Raw genomic sequence first — 18,603 nt, forward strand, 5'->3', positions numbered from 1 at the left:
CAAAAGTATGCAATTTTAGCAATGTATGCAAAGCATGGATTATAAATGATATCTTATCACCATATCATACTGCTATATTATAGACGAGTTTTTTTTTCTTTAATTCGTTTTCTTATTTTTTTAGTTATTGCTTATGCTGAATGTATGGATCCTGTACTTTTTTGCAATTATTTTTAAATACAGTGTAACAACATAAGAGTAATGAACAGAGTTTAAATACTGTAGTATTTTCTTCTTATTATATGTGCTTTAATGAAAGTTTATAAGCGATCAATATCACAATTAGAAGAGGAAAAAAAAAAACCAAGCACACTAATTCCACAATAAAAAGTGTCAGATATTGTAGAAAGAATCTTATAGCTATTTTTACTTTTCAAAAAGCAAAAAAAAAGTACAAAAATTCCAAGTTACAAAATACTGTAAAACTGTAAATGTAAATTTTTCCAAACTAAGTTTTACATGAATATTCCGCTATTGGCAAAAACAATGTAGAACGCGTATAAACCTTTCTTAAGAAATGTCATTTTCAATATTAAAAAAAATGCAAAAATACAAACAAAAAAAAGCCACAATGTTAAATAAAATAAATACATTGACAACATTCTTACAAATACATAAAACGTGTAAAATAAACGAAATAAAAAAAAATACAAAATGTCGTCATCACAGATGGCCGGAAGTGGGGAGGCTGTTCGTAGAACACTCGAGAGTAACATGGCTGCGTACGTGAGGATGTGGAGTAGATACAGGCAGGCGTATAAAAACGGGACCGTCTTCTGTAGCAAGTACACTAAAAAGTTTGGTGCTGAGATTAATGGATTTGATCAGGGAGAGTCTCTCTGCCGGAGCGGATTCACTGCAAACCAATCACATTCTTATATTTCGTGTAAAAAGTCACCGTTATGTAGTGGCACCTTCGGCACTATTACATCAGTGACAGGATCTGCGCGCGTGACAGATCTGAGAAAATGGGCCAGAATCGCCGGTGTTTTTCCACCTGGCAGGGGAAGTGTAGGACCTGGCTTGTTTATGAACCACGACCAGAGGAGATACCTGTTCGGCAACAGGGGCAGCGGCCTCCCGGGAGAGGATGGAGCTGAAAGCAGTAGTCCTAATGACGATGACCCTGGTGGAGATGGAGCTGAGTCCGGGTCTGCTCCCCCGCACATCACCGCTCTCACTCCAATGATGGTGCCGGAAGTGTTTCCCAACGTGCCGCTCATCGCCGTGACCAGAAACCCGGTTTTCCCACGCTTCATCAAGATCATCGAGGTAGTAATGTTGTTTTGTAAGTCATTATATTACAGCGCCGTTGAATTCTCGAATCTGATTGGTCAGAAGGTGTTGACAGTAGTTCCGGCTGCAAGGTGTATATTTATGCGCTCTTTCCAATAAGTTCATTCAAACAGTTCATTCGCGCCACATAATCTGTGTCTAATAAGAAGCAAAGATGCACTGATATTTAACAGAAAAACGAGTTGAGAGAGAGAGAGAGAGAGAGAGAAAATGGAGAATGAGCGACTGATCTCATTTATAACTATAAATGGATTAAAAAGCTTTACATGTTCATTCATAAATGAAAAATTGTTATTGTTTGGAAATTGCTGTGGTATAAAAGGAATAAAACACTTTGAGACATGCTATTAAAGGAGAATAATTCACTACATGGTGGTAACATTAACTCTGCTTCACCACACCACCCAGTTGTGGAATATTCTCCTTTATTTTCCTATAACAGCACACCTCCAAGTGTTTTATTCCTTACATTGTTAATTAAAGAAATATGATCTTTTACAGAATATTTGTTTATGAGCGTATCACAGTCAATATGTAACATGTTCTGTTTTTCTACTTAAGCAATACTGTAGATTCATAGGTAAGATTAATAAATATATATCAATACAAATTAAAGAATGAATGTATTTACATTAGTTGTTACTGGAGATTTTATCATCCCTGTAGCCCTTTCTAAATGTCTGCCCCCCTCCCTCCTTTCTATGACCTTCACATACTATTGACCAGTAATGTAAACATTTCTCTAAAATAGAATTTAAATGGTTTATAAAACCATTTAAATTATACATACTGATGTTGAAGTTGCATACATGTTACAATTTTCTGTTTTATTTGCCTTTCGTCTTTATTATGCTCCCTCCTCCCAACACTTAGTGGTATTGTCCATTTCCATGAGTTAAGTAACAGTGTTTTTATGCACCAATTAGAAAGCAACTATCAGTGAAACATTATAAACTAAACTATAAGTAAAACATTACACAACTAAGATTTAAAAATTGTAAAAGTATTTGAACCCCATTTAAACATCTGAAAACAGTCTAAAATGAGACTAAAGACAGCTGTAATTTCATCTGTCTCCAGGTGAAGAATAAGCAGCTGATGGATCTGCTGAGGAGAAAAGTGCGACTTGCTCAGCCCTACGCTGGCGTCTTCCTCAAGAAGGATGATAAGTAAGGATTAAATCAAGGTTTTAGATAAAGTCGCTGTTCTCGTGTGTGTGTGTGTGTGTGTGTGTGTTTGAGCACTCTTGCTTTCTGTATTTTTTCAGTGACGAGTCGGATGTTGTGGAAAGTTTGGATGCTGTTTACAACACGGGGACTTTTGTTCAGATCCATGAGATGCAAGATCTCGGAGACAAACTGCGCATGATCGTGATGGGACACCGAAGGTAACACAAGGTTTTTCTCATTTCATTTCAAATTCAGTGGTTTAGTTTATAGCACAGCACTGCTGAATTCTCGATTCTGATTAATTTTCTATAACAGCATCTCTGACAGTAGTGCAGATGCAAATGACGGGTCTATATTAGGGTTGGGTGCATGAAGCTTTGCAAAGGTTTGAGGCTTTTTCCCTGGTTGTGCTGGGAAATGCTCTGAATGCTCGGCGTATCAAAAACAGCGACATCTTGTGGTTTGTAACAACTACAACAATGATAAACTCAAGACTGTTTGATGTAGGCTTTCAGTCCAATGTGCACAAATAGAAGCATCTTCTGATAAGGTCTTTTACTTACTTACTAGTGTGGCAATAAATAGTAAATGAGTCAATATCATTGCCAATGTGATAAAATAATGTTTAACTAGTGGTACAGCTCAGCAAAATTTCAAAGTCCCGGCACTCGAACTTTCCAAGTTGCTGGTCTACATCCCCTGAAGTAAGGTGAGGTTTGAACCTTCGGACACACAAAACGAAATGGGTATTTGATTGGACGGGAAGCGTCATGATTACCTGATTCTCTGAAAATGATACAAGCCTCAGTGGAATTTCATCTGCGTACTCGAATCACGCCTCAGACTCTCGGTATCAAATCTAACACTAGTATGTATTAATGTGTTCATTCTAATACGCTATTGTTTCTATAGTAACAGCTCATTTACAGAGACATGTACATGACACTGAACATAATCAAAATCTCATAATAAACAAATTAAACAATTTTGTATTATTTAATGAAGCATAGTGTATGACCGGTGATATGGTGAAGATTTCTGTAAAGAGATCTTAAACTCCTGTTCTGTAAAGAACGTGTTCAGAATGGAGAATGCTGGACATTATCTGGAGCAGTCTGTAATTTACCATCTCTTTCTTTTGTATTTGAACAATCAGGATTCGGATCAATAACCAGCTGGAAGTTGAGGCCGAGGAAGCGTTCTCCGCACTGGAGTCAGATGCAGAGCAGTCCAAAGCTCAGCGGAGAAAAAATAAACGTGTTCGGAAGGACCCTGCGTCTCTGGCTGAGGAGATGGTGGAGAGAGTGAAGGAAACAGAGTTTGTGGTGGAGGCTGTTGCTTTACCGAAGAGCAATGAGGTACTCATGGTGGAGGTCGACAACGTCATACACGAGGAGTTCCAGGTCACAGAGGAGGTTAAGGTACTGACTCTTTCCTTGCTCTGCTGTAGTTACTCTTGTCTTCCTTGTGTTTAAGATTAACCTAGAACTATTTAAACATAGACATATAAATACAAACCCTACATTCCTGCTAATATACACAGCATTTCAGATATTCATAAATACTTATTATATTGCTAGCTTTTTCACTGCAGCTACCTCAGCACGATGTTGCACAGCATTGTATTGCACATATACAGTAACTGCATATATCTGCACTTTATTCTACATGTAGTTCATATCTTTTCTGACATCTATCGTTTATATCTTTTATATTACATTTTTATACTTGGTCTTAAAAATCATTTGCTGCACATGGTATGAGTTTGAATTTAATCAGCTGTTTGGGTTTAGGCTCTGACAGCTGAGATTGTTAAGACCATCCGTGACATCATTGCCCTGAACCCTCTTTACAGGTAATTTTCCTAATTTTCCTTTTTATAGAAAATAAGCCTATTCTTGTTGGAGTGTTTAACATTAAAGCTGTTTTGTACTGTATCTATAGTGTATGTGTGAAAAACAGGATAACAGGAGCTACCTTGTCTCGCAGATGTTTCACAGCATTAAATGTAGCTATAAATGGATAAAAATCATGACATGTTTTTCATTAATAAAATAAAAAAATAGAAATTGGAAAATTACAGTGGTATTAGAGGCATAGTTCATTTACCTAAAACAGCATAACCTGAATCATAATGGGTTAAGAATTATGATATATAATAATAATAACGAGTTAATATTTACCTAATTTTTTTGTTTGACCCCATTAAATAGTTTGTATCATATTGTGGTGGCATATTTAACATTATTATTTTTAGTTAAATTGTTGTTCATATTCAGCTTTCAAAGAAATGCTTAGTTAATGTGATCTGTCTTATTTTGATTAAATATATATATTTATATAGTTTGATATAGAGTATTGGATTATTATGTTGTAATTTTAAATATGTAATAATAAATCATTTTTAATGAAATCAGCTGAAGAATAGTGATAATTAACCATGATTTTATTGTGTGATATTGAACATAAACAGTCGTGATCAATTTATTGATTGTCATGCATGAAATATCTTTATACATAAAAAATAAATGGACATTTAGTTGTTCAGCACATCACTTATTTTGTATCTTTTTCTTTCAATCCATGACTGAATGATTTTACTGAGTGTGTGTTGTGTTTTGTTGTGTAGAGAATCAGTTCTGCAGATGATGCAGGCAGGACAGAGAGTAGTCGACAACCCCATTTACCTGAGTGACATGGGCGCTGCTCTGACCGGCGCAGAGTCACACGAGCTACAGGACATTCTGGAGGAAACCAGTGTGGGTCTCCAATCGAAAAAAAATCTATCAATACATATAATATTTTTTGTTAGCTTTCTGATGATGTTTGACATGCATTTTGATTTTGCAGATCCCCAAACGGTTGTACAAGGCTCTGTCTCTGCTGAAGAAGGAGTACGAGTTGAGTAAACTGCAGCAGCGCCTCGGCAGGGAGGTGAGTACCGTCTGATAACACCATGTATTCAAACGTATACATGTACAACTCCCATCAAAATGTATTCAATGTTGTGGGCGGTCTTTTCCGCCACAGTTAAGATTAAAATGTTAATTCAAAACTTTTACTTTTCCCTTTCTATACATGTGTGCAAAAATCCAGCTGAAATAAAAATGTTAATCAAACTCCTTTTTTTTTTGCTCTACAGGACAAGAGTTTATCTTTATTTTTGAACATTCTTAATCGTCTTCATAGCCCTCCTTTTTTGGTAGATTGTTAATTGTTTAATTCACATGTATAATAATTAAGTGAATTGGAAATAAAAACTGCTTGAAAATGAGTGCCTCTAAAGTAGACTCTCTATTGACAATTCAAAGGCACAATGAAAGCACTTCAAGGAAATACATAGCACGATCATAAATAGTCCTAAAATTTCATACACACATAAAGCATCTCCTTAATCAATCTTTTATTAAAGTTGCATGTAAATGATTTCATTTGTCAAACCAAACAAAAATTTCCCACTAGATTTACAAAAGTGATTTTCTTTGTACTCACATGTGTATGTCCATAAATGCCAAGAAGTCTTGTCATAAATTACCAAGCGAATTCACAGGACAGCTGATTTACATTTAGCGACACCATAAAAATACTTAGGAAAGGCAAAGCTTGGGACTCAGAGCTGAAAACAACAAAATGGCGACTAAACGGTAAAATAGTGCCTCTTAAATATGTTTGCGCTAAATCTTCCAGTAATGCAGTTCAGCTATTGCAGAGCATCGGCTACCATAGACATGTACTAAATCTTCCCTTTTTTTTATTTTTTTATTTTTAAATAGGGTGCCATTAATTTTGCCCTAACTGAATGGCTTGTTTTAATTGTCTAAATATATGCATTTGTGTTGCTTTCTTTCAAGTCATTAATATGAAACAGCTGAATTTCAAAATATTCCTTTAATTTGTGGGTGCAAATTAAATAAATAAGCGTAATATGTAAATAAAATTGCAGTAATTACAGGATTTGAAGGCGATTAATCTGGGTTTACATTAGTGAGTCTATTTACACATAGGTTTATACGAACTCAGGAGCTCTTTCAGTATCCGATTGTTTGATGAATGAAATTTTCATTTTCATATAAATGGTCCTGGAAATAATTCATTAATAAATTCATTTGTATCCATCATATTATTCTCCACGTCACAGTGGTCAGTGTAACTGTGGAATCGTTTAACCGTGCATGTTCCTGCTGTAGGTGGAGGAGAAAATCAAACAGACGCACAGGAAGTACCTCCTGCAGGAACAGCTGAAGATCATCAAGAAAGAGCTGGGCCTGGAGAAGGAGGATAAGGATGCTATCGAGGAGAAGTTCAGAGAGAGACTGAAGGAGCGCATTGTACCCCAACACATCATGGAGGTCATTAATGAGGAGCTGAACAAGCTCAGTCTTCTGGATAATCACTCCTCGGAGTTCAAGTGAGTTCTGTGAGATACGTCACTGCATCATACTGTGTCACTGCATCATACTGTGTCACTGCATCATACTGTAGCATGATAATTATTACAGATAATAATTAAAATGATGTAATGGCGCTGGCAGCATGAGAGAGCATGTCTAATATATTACATAACAATTTAGGAATTATTATTTGGGGTGTAATGAAGTATGGTACTTCTGTGACATGAAAATCTTTTAGAAGAGGTTTAAAAAAAGATTCTACATTGTTTAAAAAGTAATACAGTCTAAGAACAGTCTGCTTCAAAGAAAGTTCTAGCAGGTTCACCAACTGAATGTTAAACACTCGCACTACAGTCAGAGAATGACATGGCATTTAATGTCATCTTGGTTAAAAATGTAAAATTTTAAGCAGATAATAAAAGCATGATATTAGGCTGGACATAATAACATGTATAACAAAAAAAAATTGTTCCATCTTTTTTATTTTATCTACATGATCAAGCTGTTGAATTCTCTATTATGATTGGACAAATGGTATTGATTTATTTTCTATTACAGAAACTTTGACCGTAATTCCAGCTGCAAAACCCAGGTTTATATTAATGCACTCCTACTAGTATGTTATCATTTCTATAGTAACAGCTCATTCACAAAAAAAATTACACTTGTTGATATGGTGAAGATTTCAGGAGACGTTTGTTTAATGTTTACGCAAGGAGTGTTCAGTGTCAGCACTTAGTAACAATCAGTATGTTTTCTTTCTTTTCTATAAGTGATAACAGGAAGTAACTTGTTTTGTTGATGTTCCGCAACATTAACTGTAACTATAAATGGATAAAAATGTATGATATTTCATTATTTAATTAATCAAAATTGGAATCTGCAAGTTGCTATGGTATAGGAAGATTAAAACACCCAGTTATTGATTATTTTCTAGTAGCGGCACACACTAAAGTGATTTATTCTGTGCTTATATCATATACTTATTAGTCAATGTGTGACTATAAAGGTTGCACAGATTCCATTTTTAAATGATTTGGTACTCCCCGAATAATTAGAAAAGCTGTCTAAAAGGTTTGTAATGAAGAAAATCAGTGTTATTTAACATCACATAGGTTCATGGCATGTTTAAAAAAATTGTCAGAGGGCTGATTTAATTCCAGTCTAACGTTTCAGAGGTGTATGGTTCAGTTACTGATAGTCAATGTGAGATCAGGTTACTACAATAATATAGCAGTATAATAAGACTATAATCTGTACTTACGGCGTTTTTAGGTGCCATCAATAATGTTCCTTGCTCATTTGTGTCTTTTTCTCCTAGTGTTACAAGAAACTACTTGGACTGGTTGACCTCGATGCCATGGGGCACCAACAGCGTGGAGAACCTGGAGCTGTCTCAAGCCAACGTGGTGCTGGAAGAAGATCATTATGGCATGGAGGATGTGAAAAAGCGCATTCTCGTAAGCTGACCCTCAGTTTAGAAACATAAGACTGATTCATGAGGATTGGTTCATGAGGAATTTATGCTAATTCAGGTTTCTTTTATGTCATGCAGGAGTTTATTGCAGTTAGCCAGCTGAGAGGCAGCACACAGGGGAAGATCCTGTGTTTTTACGGACCACCCGGTGTGGGAAAGACCAGCATCGCCCGCTCCATCGCTAGAGCCCTAAACCGAGAGTACTTCCGCTTCAGTGTGGGCGGCATGACCGACGTAGCCGAAATCAAAGGCCACAGGTGGGTAATGTGGAGTTAAGCAATGAGCAGGATTTCTGTGATTTTTATTTTAATACATGTTTTGTACGTTGTAGGAGGACGTATGTTGGAGCGATGCCGGGAAAAATCATCCAGTGTCTGAAGAAGACGAAAACAGAAAACCCGCTAGTTCTCATTGACGAGGTTTGCACGTGAACAGCTGATTTTATAATGAATATCTCATTTGGTTAGGAAACTTCTAGCATTTTCTTCATGTGCATTTTAACCAGGTGGATAAAATAGGTAGAGGCTACCAGGGGGATCCATCTTCTGCCCTGCTGGAGCTTTTAGACCCTGAGCAGAACGCAAACTTCCTGGATCACTACCTGGATGTTCCTGTGGATCTGTCTAAGGTTGACTGTGTGGCTGGGTTCATTCATTCAGTCTTTTCTTTTATATCTATTAAAATGTGATCTTTGTAATGTAATCACACTTTTGTCATTCTTTGGTTTCTGAACAGGTTCTTTTTATTTGTACCGCCAATGTGATCGACACCATTCCCGAACCTCTGAGAGACCGAATGGAAATGATCAATGTGTCTGGCTATGTGGCGCAGGAGAAACTAGCCATTGCAGAGGTAACATTCAGCAACATACTGTATACACACTTTTACTGTTTACCATAATAACACTTTTCAATGACCGTATTTTCTGTAATATACACCACAGCAGAGTACAATGCACCCATCTAAAAACTGTCCAAGTTAAGTCTTACGTAAGAATAAATAAATAAATGTATACACTTTAATGCAAAAGTTTGCATCCCTTTAGAACAAATTAAAGATTTTCATTTTCAGTAAGACATTTAGTGTGTTGGGGTTTTTTGTGTCTCCAGCAACATCTTGTACACACCACTCTTACTGTTTACTAAATTACTGTATTTTTTTAGACTGTAAGTCACAGCAGAGTAAGATGTACGTTAAAATACTATATTTACTTTTTATGCCTCCGCCACTGAGTGGTGGAGGAATTATGTTTTTGTGATATGTCCGTCTATCTGTTTCTCTGAGGTAAATTTTTATGCTATAAACGCGCATAACAGAAACATTGCAGTATCGTGTATTTTTCTTTGATACTGTGTAACATGTTGGTTAGTAACGTCCTGTTCTGGACCTGCAGAGGTATCTGGTGCCCCAGTTGCGGACTCTTTGTGGTTTGGATGAGCAGAAGGCCAGCATCTCCTCGGAGGCTCTGAACGTTCTTATCAGACAGTACTGCAGAGAGAGTGGTGTCAGGAACCTGCAGAAACAGGTGGAGAAGGTGAGACAGGTTCTAAAGTCACACTGAGAAGAATTATGCTGAAATAAGAGAAAATATTTTGGGTCTATAAATTCCTTTTCGTCCGTGAAGATGCACCGGTCTCAATATCGATGCTGTTTCAATTTGGACTAAAGTCCATGCTAGGGAAGGGGGTGTGGCCTTTAGGCGTGCGAGGTGTATGTAGTTAGAAATTAAATAACTGCCAATAAATACATAAAATGTTAACTATATGCACATCTGGGTTTGTGCTGTTATAAAAAAATACTCAACAATAGGACGGTGTGCATGTCCTGAAGTTTTTATTCCTCCTACACAACAGCAATTTGCCAATGATTACAATTTTTTTATTTATTAAAGAATGACATGCCATATGTTTTATCCATTTATAGTTATATTTCATGTTGTGGAATGTCTATGAAACAGTTTAGTTGTTCTCTTAGTAGATATCACCTTTTCCCTTATTTTTACGATGCATCCTCTGAATTTTTCCAGGTTTTCAGGAAAGCTGCATTCCGTATTGTTAATGGCGAGAACGCTGCAGTCAGCGTGACGGCTGACAATCTGCAGGATTACGTCGGAAAACCCCTGTTCACTGTAGACCGAATGTATGATGTCACACCCCCAGGGGTGGTCATGGGCCTGGCATGGACAGCCATGGGTGAGAATATGCAATATTACACAAAACAACATGATTGAAAGTTTTTCTTTACATTTGAAATATTTTTGGTAATCCATGATCACTCTTGCAGGATATTTTCATTTTAGCAAAGCTCATGATTTAACTCAGTTGTTGGTGTTAAAATATTGCAGAACTGAGATAATACTTCTATAGTTTTATCTCAGTTTATATTTTTTACAGTTAAATTGGTAAATTGACACCCATGATTGGCTAGTGTCGCTGGTAGTGACCAGGGAGAGAGCCACATGAATGGCTGTGGCATTGTTGGGATTTGAACTTGCAATCTGTAGATGAATTGTGAAAGCTTTTCTGTTACACATGGCTTGAGGGGGGAAAAAAGCAAACTTAATTGTGCACCTGATAAACACAGTCTAGTAACTTTCATAGGTCTAAAGCATCAACTGGTGCAGTTGTCATTGAAAGTGAATAAAATTCAAATTAGAAGTATAATCTCAGTTATGCAGTATTATAATATTGGCAAGTTTTTGAACATTTCTAACTCAACTATCTGTGAACTGCAAGATTTGAATTCTAATATGCAATTTGTGAATTATACAGATTAGATTGATTGTGGATTTCTCTTTTAGCATATGGATTGTTGCCAGATTTCTGTCCTTCTTCCTAAAACCTCAACACAACTTGAACTTGTTTATACATTTGTCAAAGAAAACCTTTTTTTATTTTCCTTCATTTATTTGCTCCTTCACATTTTGTGTGACATATCTTTTTTTGTATTAGCACGAGATGAATTTTCAAAACAGATTCTTAACAGTTCTTAATAGTTATTATTACTCCCCTAAACGTGACATTGACTTTTTTCACCCTAACCGCTCAAGGTGGCTCCACGCTGTTCATCGAGACATCTTTGAGGCGTCCGAAGACCGCAAAGGAAAAAGACGCACCTGCAGAAGGCTCTCTAGAGGTGACGGGGCTGCTGGGAGACGTGATGAAGGAGAGCGCTAAAATTGCCTACACCTTCGCTCGCTCCTTCCTCATGAGGCAACAGCCGGAGAACGACTTCCTCGTGGGCTCCCACCTCCACCTGCATGTGCCAGAAGTGAGACGATAACATTAAAATAAAGATGTCAAATTCTCATCACTTCTGTTTTCAGATTTGTTTGATCCATGTGTTAAGTAATTATTTATATATAAGTTACCTGATTTAATGGATACTACAGCCCTGTTGAATTCTCAGTTCTAACTGGTCAGAAAGTAGCAAGGTAAGTCACAGGTTTATATTAATATACTTATTCTAAAATGTTATCGTTTCTATAGTAACAACTTACACAGGGACTTGTATGGCAGACGTTCCACAATGTTCTTTGAAGAGATGTTTATATAGCATTTATGGAAGTAGTCTTCAGTGTCAGCACTGGAAAAGTGTCATTCTTTAATAAATAACCAAATTAAATTCTGATATATTGCTGAGGAGACAGGAACAAACCTCTTTCAGACATATGTGTAATATAATATAATATAGGGCGCTTAGTGGTTAGCACGTTCGCCTCACACCTCCAGGGTCGGGGGTTCGATTCCCACTGTGGCCCTGTGTATGTGGAGTTTGCATGTTCTCCCCGTGCTGCCGGGGTTCCCTCCGGGTACTCCGGTTTCCTCCCCCAGTCCAAAGACATGCATGGTAGGCTGATTGGCATGTCCAAAGTGTCCGTAGTGTATGAATGGGTGTGTGAATGTGTATGTGATTGTGCCCTGCGATGGATTGGCACCCTGTCCAGGGTGTACCCCACCTTGTGCCCGATGCTTCCTGGGATAGGCTCCAGGTTTCCCTGTGACAATGAAGAAGGATAAGCAGTATAGAAGATGGTAAACTATATTTACCTCATAGCTCTATGTCGTGTCCCAAACTTGCTCCTGGAGAACCTGTTGTCCTACACCTTTAGTGTTTTTCCTGCTCTAACAACACCAACTCAAGAAGTGCTGTTAATGAGCTGATTACTTGGATCAGGTGTGTTAGAGTGGGGAAAACACTAAAATGTGCAGGACAGAAGGTTCTCAAGGACCAGGGTTAGGAACTGTGTCTTAGCATATTGACTTGACTATATTTAGAGTATGTCATGTAAATTTGATTGAATTGTCTCATGATTTAACTTTAACTCTGTTAGGTCTGTGGTTATTTTAGATTCAGCACTCCTCAGTTTTGAAACATAAAAACGATGTAAAGATGCTAGATGAATTAATGTAAAGAAATGTTGATTATTGTTGCTACAATTCAGCTATTTTATTGATGAATTTTGTCTCAGTGTATGTTGTATTTCATGTCTGATTCTTCTGGTTGTGTTCAGGGTGCCACTCCTAAAGACGGACCCAGTGCAGGCTGCACTATAATCACAGCTCTGCTGTCCTTGGCCACCAACACGCCGGTGCGGCAGAATGTGGCCATGACAGGAGAAGTGTCCCTGACTGGGAAGATCCTTCCTGTCGGAGGAATCAAGGAAAAAACTATTGCTGTGAGTTTCAAGGATTAAAGGGGGAATTTTTATAGACAGACATTTAGTACCCATGCTACAAAAGCTACAGAATAATATGCATAAAGAGTAAGACACTTTAGGACCATGGTAAAATAATCAGTGACAGGATGGTATGATGCAGCTGAAAGTGAAGCTCTTGTTACCACTCTGAAATTGATTATTTTCCAATAAAAGCATGTCCCCAAGTATTTCATTTAAGGGTGGACACAGGCTGTTTGAGGGGCAGGGGCAGAAAATATAAAAGGGCACCTGGTGGGCATTAATTTGTTTTTTCTATAAAAGCACCACAGAGGGCACATTTTCTGACAAACCAGTCGGTATGAATGAGCTGTTATTATATAAATGCTGTAGAAAAAGAACTAACACCTTCTGACCAATCAGATTCAAGACTAAAATAAAACTGTGGTATAATTATAAATAATTGAATTATATACTCATGCCTTAAGTTGTTAAGATTGTCACATTTTTCATAGCCTAGCTATGCTTACATTTAGGTTAATTGAAGGGCATAGTGGCTTAGTGGCTAGCATGTTTGCTTCACATCTCCGGGGTTGGGGATTTGATTCCACCCTGTGTGGGCTGATTGGCATTTCCAAATTGTGAATGGGTGCATGAGTGTGTGTGTGCTGTGTTGGGTTGGCACCCCATCCAGGGTGTCCCCCGCCTTGTGCCCCGAGTCCCCTGGAATAGGCTCCAGTCTCCCTGCGACCCTGTGTAGGATAAGTGGTACAGAAAATAGATGGATAGAGTGATGTACATGCCTTTGTTGTATAAGTTAACCTTATAACCTGTTAGTCCAGACAATACAGTACTTCCTGTAATCCCTTATTATATTTTCCAACAGGCAAAGAGAGCTGGAGTGGATTGCATCATCCTCCCTGCTGAAAACAAGAAAGATTTCTCAGACCTGGCCGAGTACATCACAGAGGGCCTGGAGGTGCACTTTGTTGAACATTACCAAGAAATCTACAAGATTGTGTTCACAGGCCAATGAAGAACATCTGAACTGTTATTGAATCCGCTATAATTAAGTTCCTGATATTTGTCCACCATCTTCAGAGTGCAGTGGCACACTGATGCCCACCAAGGTTTGTTCTACCAGCAGTGTGCCTGATGTAGACTTCACATTCTCGTCTTCGGTGTCAGAATGGTGGCAACTGAACACTGACCTATCCGTAAATTCCAAATATGTACTACAAGACACTGGGATTGCGTTATTGCTGCTACGCAGCCATTAAACCACCTTGTTTTGTCCCATGTTCTATTGTAATGGAAGAAAAAAATATATCTCAACCTGCAATGTTTCTTTTTTTCCTTAAAGTAGTTTTATTAAATTAATTAACATTTATCCATCTCTCAGATCATTTAATCCACAGGTTCCCCATTTTTTTTTCCTTTTCTTGCTGGTAGAAATTCCCATACCTAATTAGCAGGACAGGATGTTCTCCAGGACCAGACTTGGGAACTTGTGATTGTAATCCAAAGTAAAGTAGAATCCGCTCTGAGCACAGAACCAAGGAGTTGAAATTTGAGGATAGAGCAAGATCGCCGATATGACCTTTGAGCATTTTCCACGATCACTACTTTCATATGTACATTAAATACCCTTTAATTGCCCGAGTTTCCGTCCATAAATACCTAGCCTACTGTTAAACATCTGTTAGCACCCACAATTCCTTGCAAAGTATGCACACATCTCCTTTCATTGGATTTTCTGAGTAAGGTGTTTTACATGCAACAGATTTCTGATTAAAATGGGCATATTCCAGGGGTGGGAATCAAAATATTGTTTTAATCTGAATTGGCAATCAGATTGTGGCATTTACATGAAGGCATCATGTTACCTATTACATAACCCATTGCCTATTAGTAACTTCATTAATCATTTTTAAACCTACCACCCAGTGTTCATTTCTTAATGACAGACGGTTAAATAAGTTCAGTTGCTGAATTTGTATTCATAGTTGTGGAGAATATCCAGTATGCTCAAATCCCAATGCTGTAGTAATGATTGATGCCTACATCTGTCTTCTACATCCTTCAGTCTGTGACTAGGAAATCAGATGTCACCACCTTTAAGACATACCAGCTCACCTTTAAAATGTGCCAGAGTACCAGTGACTGATGAGAGAGACTTTAATTTTGGAGTGACACAAGCCTCATGTCCAACACCCCTGCTCAGGTCCATTCTCTTCTTCCTCTTCAAGCCCAGTATTACTGTGTAAACTAAGAGCTGGTTTGGGTCGGCATGCTCACATGCAGCTTCTTTGAACCGGGCTGCATATTTATTACATTTTTTCCAAGCTCCAGTCATGTAAACCAGAATTGTAATAATTAACTACCATTAATAACATCTCAGAAAAAAAAAAGGCACCATCACTAAATGAACTGACTGCTGTCAGCATCACTAATCAGAAAAGCCTGACATGCAGTGATAAAAATTGTAAAGAAAACACAGGCAAAACTGTAGATTTGTGAATACAAATTTATTTGTCCAATAATACAGGTTACTCCTTCTTGGCAGCAGCCTTTCTCATTGCAGCCAAAATGTTGCTGAGCTCTTCCCTCTTTCTCTTGGCACGGATGTGAGTTCCCACCTGGAGAACACAAACACATCAGTGCTTACGGTAATACAATAAACCTATAGCACACTTGTAGCTCAATGAACTCGTACTACACTGTTCATGCAGCCAAATTCTGTAAACATAAATGCTGTATTTAACAGATTTATTACATTGAAAGTAGAGATATGCTCAATCACTTAAACAGGACAAATAAACAGTGGTTCAAAAACATCTGCAGCTCAGACTTTTCAGGTTTTGCACACACACTAGAGACTATGAGTGGGAATTAATAATGTCAGTGTACTTCACCATCAACTGTTGTATTTTGTGTAAAGCATTTATTCAAGCAGGATGAATTTTATCTCATAAGACCTGAGCAGTTGAGGACTAAAGGACCAGTTGCTACTTTGGTAAATTTTCCATTTAAAATTACAACCTGCTGGTCTGTTGTACACACCCTTAACCACTGAGCTAAATCTCTAAATTTACACACATGCAGACCTGCCAAATCCAAAGTGCAGAATAAGATTTTCTGTAAAACTGCCATTTATCTCTTCTGGCCAGAAAAAAAAAAAAATCGGCATTTTGACTGAAAGTTTAGTGACATGCCTAATATATATACTCAACCACTGTGCACTATATACTTGTCTAATGTCAGCCAAGGGAAACGTGTTAATAGATATTACTTCATATTAATTAATAAATTATTGCCATTTACCATGACAGTTAGCGAGGATGCCAAAAATTCCTGCACTTCTGTGATGCAGTGACATTTCACAAACTTAAACTAAACTGTAACCCGACTACATTAGACCAAGGTTACTTCCTTTGCAAAATATAATTAGTACTAATCTGATTGAGCAGGAAATCAACAACAACTACCAACACACAACCACTGATTATTTCTAACAACTGACTTGAACATTTAAAGCGAGGTATAAATCAAGACTTACCCTTTTCTTAATGAACTTGAGGGCACGCTTGTCTTTGGACACCTTCAGCAACTCCATAGCACGCCTTTCATAGGGGGCGAAGCCACACACCTCGCGGATCATGTCGCGCACAAACTTGCTGTGCTTGGTCAAACGCTGGGGACAGAAAAGACACAGATGATCTGAAATGGTCCAAAAACAGTCCCCATCGGCACACATTTGAATTTCATACTACTGTGGGAACCTCTTACACGGTTCTCATTACCAACGGGGTGGGCAATATGACAATATGCTACGAACATGACACTACGTTATACTGCAATATACTTCTCTACTATCAAATACATTAATCTTAATACAACTAGAGATGGTACAATACCACTTATCTTTTCAGATATGGAAATCTTGAAAATCAGTCAATACTCAAAATGTTCTTTAAAAAATAGTTTTTTTGTTAACAAACTTCAAAGTAAAAATTTATTTTCCAAATTCAAGACCAATCTTTTGTTAAAGGATCTGATATCCAATCCTCTAGATGTTTTTTTTTAAAATTGGTATCAGACTAGTGTTGTCTCTAGTTACAAGTTGCTGATCATGTGCACTTGTGTAGGCAACATAAAAATCCTCTTTTTAAAATGATTAAATGTAAAACTCCTCTTCTGATAGCAACCCTAAATATTTTGCACATATGCACTGTAAAAATAATACAACAATGAACACACTGAAGTTATTGTGCATGAAGTTCAAGTTTTTAAATCCAATGATGACTTGATCAGTCCAATGATCCTAAAACAGTTCAACAGTCTACATATCAGGAGCCAATCGTGTCTATGCAGTTCAGAAGTTTGGTGATTTCTTGATAATCAGGTGTGTTAAAACAGAAAACAATGACCAAAAAGTGCCTGACTGTGTGTGTGTGGAGGACCTAATGTGGGTGCAGGTCCAAGCAACAAGGGTTGGGCAACATGATATAAAATTGATCTCATGATGAACTGTGTCACAATACACTGAGATATCCTTATGCTTTTCATTTGAAAAGCATTTGCTTATTGTACACACTATAGACGAGTTTGACAGTTGGTTCCCAAACCTATTTAACATGATACATAACATGCATCATAGTAAAGCCTCGAAATATCATGGTACAGCCAACCTTTACAAAACAACTCAAAGTGTCATGCAGAATACAGCACTTTAAAATATATATATATCGCCAGTATTTTCCAACACATTCTTACCCCTCTCCTGCGGCTGTGCTTGGGCTTCGCCACGTTCTTGGTGACAGGGTGGCCCTTTTTAAGGCCAACTGCCATTGGATACCGAATAGCCATTTCTGTGGAGAACAAAAAAGTTTTTATGAATCAGATACAGAAGTCTGAGGCACACATTTTCAAGATAATACTGAATGGTTTTGATTTGAAGGGGGAAAGCAACCTAAATAAATCACACATAACAATTGCAGACACTGGCTGAACACCAATGACATCCTATTCCCTAGAAAAACTCACAGTGTAGTGTGTACAAGTCAGTGTGTGAGGAATTGGGACACAGGCGGTGTTTAACATTACTGGAGATTGATGAAGGGTTTTGTTCCAGTTCCTAAACCACGCTTTTTACCCAACTCTGGTTATTTATAAGATGTATCAGTATTTCACACTTTTTTTTGTAGTGTTCGGTCCTTAAACGTGCTTTAATCTCAACTGAATTACGAACTCTGTTCAAACATATCCACTTAAGTGGTGTACACTCCGTGTTCCTTCAACAACCATCTAAACTCAAAAAGCCTTTCAAACTAACCACAATGGAGACACGACTCTGTTCTATGTGTATTTCAACTGTAGAAGGAGCAATAAATATTATTATTAACGTTAAGATGGCAACGATATTTTAAAGATTACAAATACTATTACGCTCAAATGATTCCTACCTGCGTTTTCTAATGGCGTCCAAACCGGAAGGACTGTTACAGAGCGGAAGTAGAACTTTCAAAGTTCCGATCGCGTGAAAATCTACCTGAAATAAACACAGCGTCATCTTCCGGTCACTTTTAATAAAGCATTTTTTTTTTAATTATT

General features: G+C 37.5%; 2 protein-coding genes across 2 annotated transcripts; one reads left to right on the forward strand and one right to left on the reverse strand.

Annotated features, from left to right (window-relative positions):
• The first annotated feature begins 703 nt into the window (after positions 1–703).
• On the forward strand, positions 704–14,206 carry lonp1 (lon peptidase 1, mitochondrial). Its single transcript, XM_053634268.1, has 18 exons — positions 704–1,272; positions 2,377–2,465; positions 2,564–2,683; positions 3,622–3,886; positions 4,259–4,320; positions 5,095–5,224; positions 5,316–5,399; positions 6,653–6,873; positions 8,178–8,316; positions 8,412–8,590; positions 8,665–8,752; positions 8,839–8,961; positions 9,069–9,185; positions 9,727–9,867; positions 10,360–10,525; positions 11,383–11,603; positions 12,847–13,011; positions 13,877–14,206. Exons 1-18 carry the CDS (start codon positions 715–717, stop codon positions 14,024–14,026), a joined length of 3,018 nt encoding a protein of 1,005 aa, XP_053490243.1. The 5' UTR covers positions 704–714; the 3' UTR covers positions 14,027–14,206.
• A 1,293-nt stretch (positions 14,207–15,499) lies between these two features.
• rpl36 (ribosomal protein L36) lies at positions 15,500–18,549 on the reverse strand. Its single transcript, XM_053634271.1, has 4 exons — positions 18,456–18,549; positions 17,767–17,861; positions 16,550–16,684; positions 15,500–15,629 (listed from the first exon to the last, which is right to left on the reverse strand). The coding sequence occupies exons 2-4, from the start codon at positions 17,857–17,859 to the stop codon at positions 15,540–15,542; spliced, it is 318 nt and encodes a 105-aa protein (XP_053490246.1). The 5' UTR covers positions 17,860–17,861; positions 18,456–18,549; the 3' UTR covers positions 15,500–15,539.
• Between the last annotated feature and the right edge of the window lie 54 nt (positions 18,550–18,603).

The sequence above is a fragment of the Ictalurus furcatus genome, chromosome 10, assembly GCF_023375685.1.
Source record: "Ictalurus furcatus strain D&B chromosome 10, Billie_1.0, whole genome shotgun sequence".
Lineage (NCBI taxonomy): Eukaryota > Metazoa > Chordata > Actinopteri > Siluriformes > Ictaluridae > Ictalurus > Ictalurus furcatus.